A 5,460-nucleotide genomic window follows, 5' to 3' on the forward strand; every position below is an offset into this window, starting at 1 on the left:
TTCTCCATTAAAATTAAAAAAAAAATTTTTAAAACTAATTTTTTTTTTAAAAATCATATTGTTATAAGTTCTTATTTGTTATTTTTTAAATTATATTTTCATATTTTTTGTTTTTAACTTATATTATCCTTACTGAAAGAAAGGGGAATTATTTTAAAAATCATTAAAAAAAATATTAGAAATAATTCCTCAATAATTTTTTTTTACATTTTTAGAGATACCAAAAATGGATCTTAAACTTAGTGATGCTACGAGTATTGATTCCAATGATAATCTAAATGGGGGAAATTCAACTGTAGATTTCGCTCATAGGGAAATTGAAGGTGCAACTGTTTCAATTCCAGAAAATCCATTATATGATGATTTAGATTTACGTGATGCCATTCAAAATCCATCTGAAGATATCAATTTGGATTCAACTTCATCAACGAATCTTCATCATAAAAACTTGTTAAGTATTTTTCATTTAGTTATGATTATTATTTCTTTCCTTCGTTTTGCGGTAAAATAAAGTTTATAATTAAAAATATATGCATATTTTTTCAATTTTTTTATGTATTCATTTAATTATAAATATTATATATATTATAAAAACAAAATTTTAAATCATTTGCAATAATTTATAGAGAACTTACTCTCCTAAATTGAGAGCTAAGCATAAAGAGAGGGTTAGGTTGCAGAATAAATGGGATAATAGGGATAAAAAGATGAAAGGTGATTGGAAAAAGATGGAGGAAAAATGGAATGAAAGGAAACAAAAAGAAAATAGAGAAAAGGAAGAGTTAAATAAAAAAAAAGAGGAAAGGGAAAAAAAGACAAATAATGAGATGGAACAATTTAATAGGAAATGGGATGGAGAAAATTATTCTGAAGAGAAATCCTGGAAATTTTTGAATTATTCGTGCATAAATGGAAAATGTATTAAGTCTTTTAATGAACCAAGTACGAGCCAGACATGTAATAAAATTGTTAAAAGAAAGAAAAAAAATAAGGTGCTTTTGGATATTATAGAAGAAAAATTGAAAGGAATATCTTTCAAAAAACCATTATCAGAAGATGAACTTATAAAAAAGATTACAGAAGAAGAAAAAAAGAGAAGAGAAATGCTCTTTCGTCAAGTGGTTGAATTAGATGAAAAATGGAAAAAATATGAAGAACATAGTATAATGAGGGTAAAATGGGAAAAAGATAAAAGAAAAAAATTAGAAGAAAAAAGAAGAAAAAGAAAAGAAAAACATGAAGAAGACATGCGAAAAAAACATGAAGAGTGGGAAAAGAGCATGATAGAAAAAATTAAAGAGTGGGAAAAGAGCATGATAGAAGAATTTGAAAAGTGGGAAAAGAGCAAGATTGAAAAAAGTGAAAAGTGGAAAAAAAAAGAAAATATGAAAGTTAATGAAGAAGAATGTAGATTGAATTTAAAGTGGAAATATGAACTTGATAAGATAAAAGCAATAGAAGGTAAAAAAATAAGAAAATTATAAATACATATATAAATATTAATAGGGAAAAGCATTTATATAAGGCAATTATGAATTTTTTTTTTTGAAAACGTAGTATCTTAATTACTTTAAATGTTTACAGAAGAAGCTTGTTAAACTAAATTTTATATAATTTAATATTTTTATTTTAATTAACTTTTTATTCTCTAATTGTTTTATTTAAAATTAAATAAATATTGTAGACAGAATCTTTTCATATTTATATATTTCTGCTTTTTTTGAAGATGAGGAAAAATATAACCCAAAATGAAATATTCCTTATTTTTCTTTCTAAAATTTGTTATGTATTCTACATTTATTTATTTTATGTATTATAAATTAATCTTATGAATAGATAAAATGAAAGAATTATTTGTAGATAATTTTCAAAATATTGTTTTTTGTTAACCTACTACGAAGATGTCTCTATCATAATTTAAATTAAACTTTATTTCATTCTTATCAATTTTTATATCAGAAAGATAATTTATTATCCATTTGTAAATTCTATAACTTACGTATCTGTTAAATATATAAAACATATAATATTTTATTAAATAAATACCATAAAATCTATTAAATTAATAAAAAAAAGAAAATAATATAGTTATTCAAAAAAGAGGATATATAAATATTACTTGAATTTTAACTTCATATTTTAAAAGAATTATTAAAATAAGATACAATAAAATTTTAAACATAATACGTTATATAATATTTTTCTTATTGTAATTTTATTTTTATATTCCATTTATATTTATAAAAATTATTAGATTTATTTTTAAAAACATCATTTAATTGTTTAATTTTTATATTTCATGAACTGATTTATTAACTGGGTGTTCGGCGACTTTACTAGAATACTGAACAAACAAATTAATAGAGAGTATATAGAGTTGCCTCTACGATTTTGGTGTATTTATATATACTTTTATATGCTTTGAACGAGTGATTCTTGATTGTGTGATCTACTTCGTTCAGCATTCTTTTATTTCAATAGACATTTATTTATTTTAATAAAAATTCTTATTTTTATTAAAAATTTAAATCCTTATAGAATATTGATTATTATTTAATTGTAAATTATTTATTTCTATGTTATAAGTTATGTTCAGCAATTTGAATATATTGCTGTTAAATTAACAAACATAAACAATTAGTAAAAATGCAAATTAATTATATGAATATTAATTACGTGAAAATTTTATTGTCATATGTATAAAAATTTCTCTCACAAATTAAAAATATAAATATTATGCAAATTAAACCCTTTTATGAAAATATTTTTATCTGTTTAAGATCTCATTTTTATTGGTGCTAAATCTTACTCTCCATTTTTATTTTGCCAATCTTTTTCTTCTCAATTAAACCATTTAAAAAAAATAAATATATTTTTTTTTTTTAAGTAACTCTTTTTCCTTTTTTTTTTTTTTTTTAAAAGAAAAATATCAAAAAAAAAATTCAATAATTTTTTTTTCTTTTTTTTTTTTTTTTCGCGTGTGCCACAACGAACTACGTATTCTCCATATAGCTAGTCCTTTTTATTACCAAAAGGGTTAATGAAGCCTTTTATTAACCCATATATCAGAACAATATAGAAATTATTTAATGTATTGGCTTCATAGTAATAAATTCGCAGGATGTGGAGTAAACAAACACTAAAGAAAATACAAAAACATTTTTGGTGTCCCAATATTAGTATAGATATTTGAGAATACATCATAAATTGTCTGATTTTTCAAGTAATGCGTAATAGGAAATTTAAACCTAAAAATAACCACGATTCATCAAAACCGAATGTGTTTGATATGGTTTCATTAGATATTATTGGACCTAAATCATGGAAAGGTACAGAATATTTTATACAAGTAAAAATAGATCATCATTCACGTTTTATGGTGACTAATATAACTAATAAAACACCTAATGCTATGGAGGCAATTAACATTATAAAGAAAATATGGATACCCTTACTTGGATTCCCTAGAAGCATTTTAACCGATCGCAGTTCAATTTATACTAGTCAAGAATTTCATGACTATATTATAAAGGAATTACAGGTTAAATTGTATCATACCAGCGCATATTATCCACAAGGAAATGGTATAAATGAAAACTCTCATAAAAGCTTAGTTATATAATTAAGACTTTATATGAAGAAAAAGATCTACCTTTCGAAGAAATAGTACAAAATGCAGCACTAATATATAATAACACACCTCATGGAGAAATAGGAGAAACATTCTATTTTGCTATATTTGGAATGAATTGTATCTGTCCAAGGTTTGCAAAATTAGTACCAGAAACAACTTCAGAAATGAGGATTATATACTTAAATGATCGATGGAAAAACACACATGAAGATGTTAATGAAATCAAAAGAAAATCTATAATTGAGAATAAAAATATTAAGGTTGGAGATATTATCTCATATGAATTATCAGAATACGAAAGAAATCAAATGAAACGCTATAGTGGGAATATACAATATAAACCATATCAGTCATTTCTTCATAGAGTAACTAAAATTGAAAGAGGAATTTTTAAACCATTACTTATATATTAGAGATGTAAAGAAGTACAAATTCCAATGTCAAAAATAAAATTTTTGAGCAACAAAACCAGGGAGATATACGAAAAGAAGCTGGAGAATTTAATATATGTTACGAATAAAAATAAAAAGAATTTAAATCTGGCTCATGATTTAAAGTCTAAAGATTACCTAGATATTCATAAACGGAGTAGTATCATAACATATGACATCAACGATAATCAGGACAAACAAATTGAAAAAAGAGTGCAAAAATGACTTGATGTAATAAAACAATACAGAAATAACAAGCTTTAAGTAATTACCATTACTTTCCCATGGTGGTGGAGTATGGTTAATAAAAGGCTTTATTAACCTTTTTGGAAAATAAAAGGATTAGTTATATGAAGAATACGTAGTTGGTTACGCACACACATAAAAAAAAAAAAATTTATCAATTTTTTTTGTTTGTATTTTTATAAAAAAAAATAAAGACCGTCAGAAAAAAAAAAATCAATTGGAAAAAGATTTGTTACCAATAAATAAAAAAAAAAAAAAAAAAAAAATTTTTTTTTGAGAAACGAAGAATGATTTTAATGAATTTCGTAAAAGGAATTTTTGTACATATAACCATAAAATTTCATGCAATTAATATTTATATAATTTTTTTGTATTGTTACTAATTGTTTATGTTTGTTAATTCAGCAGCAATATATATTAATTGCTAAACGTAACTCATAACAAAGAAACAAGTAATTCACATTTAATTAATAATCAATGTTCAATAAGGATTTAAATTTTTAATAAAAATAGGGATTTTTATTAAAGTAAATAAATACCTATTGAAATCAAAGAATGCTAAATGAAGTAGATTACATAGTTAAGGATCACTCATTCAAAGCATTTAAAAATATATATAAATACATCAAAACCTTAGAGGAAACTCTACATGCTCTTTATTAATTTGTTTGTTTAGTACTCAAATAAAGTCACCGAACACCCAGTTAATAAAATACAAAGTCATTGAAAATCGAATTAATAAATTAAGGATCAAACAGTCATTAGGTTAAATTACATATATAAGATATAAGGAAAATTTTATTTTTATATTTCACGTATTCCTTATTATTCTGATGTACAAAAATTTGGTATAATAATTAGATTATATGCTTACGTTATAAAAGATATTATAAATATTTTATAAGATAATATTTCGTTATACAGAAAACATGAATAATCTTCGTATAAAATATTACCTAAATAAAAAAAGAATTTTTATGTTTTTTTTATCAATTGATTTTTTTAATTATATTTTATTTAATTTTAATTTAAAAAAAATATGTTTTTTTTCTATTATTTCCATAAAATATTTATATATGGTAAATAAATTGCTTTAATAGAACTAATTATCGAAACAATTAATAATTAAAATTTAAGTTAAAACAATGA

The 5,460-nt window shown here is 22.3% G+C and overlaps 1 protein-coding gene across 1 annotated transcript, besides 2 other annotated features; it reads left to right on the top strand.

Moving 5' to 3' along the window:
• Positions 1–226: 226 nt before the first annotated feature.
• Positions 227–1,484, top strand: PGAL8A_00320700 (fam-i protein; the record flags this gene model as incomplete). Its single annotated transcript, XM_028672229.1, has 2 exons — positions 227–502; positions 627–1,484. The coding sequence occupies 2 exons, from the start codon at positions 227–229 to the stop codon at positions 1,482–1,484; spliced, it is 1,134 nt and encodes a 377-aa protein (XP_028528802.1).
• An 813-nt stretch (positions 1,485–2,297) lies between these two features.
• Positions 2,298–2,843: a repeat region.
• A 217-nt stretch (positions 2,844–3,060) lies between these two features.
• Positions 3,061–5,042: a repeat region.
• The last annotated feature ends 418 nt before the right edge of the window (positions 5,043–5,460 follow it).

Source organism: Plasmodium gallinaceum, assembly GCF_900005855.1.
Source record: "Plasmodium gallinaceum strain 8A genome assembly, contig: PGAL8A_v1_88, whole genome shotgun sequence".
Taxonomy (NCBI): domain Eukaryota; phylum Apicomplexa; class Aconoidasida; order Haemosporida; family Plasmodiidae; genus Plasmodium; species Plasmodium gallinaceum.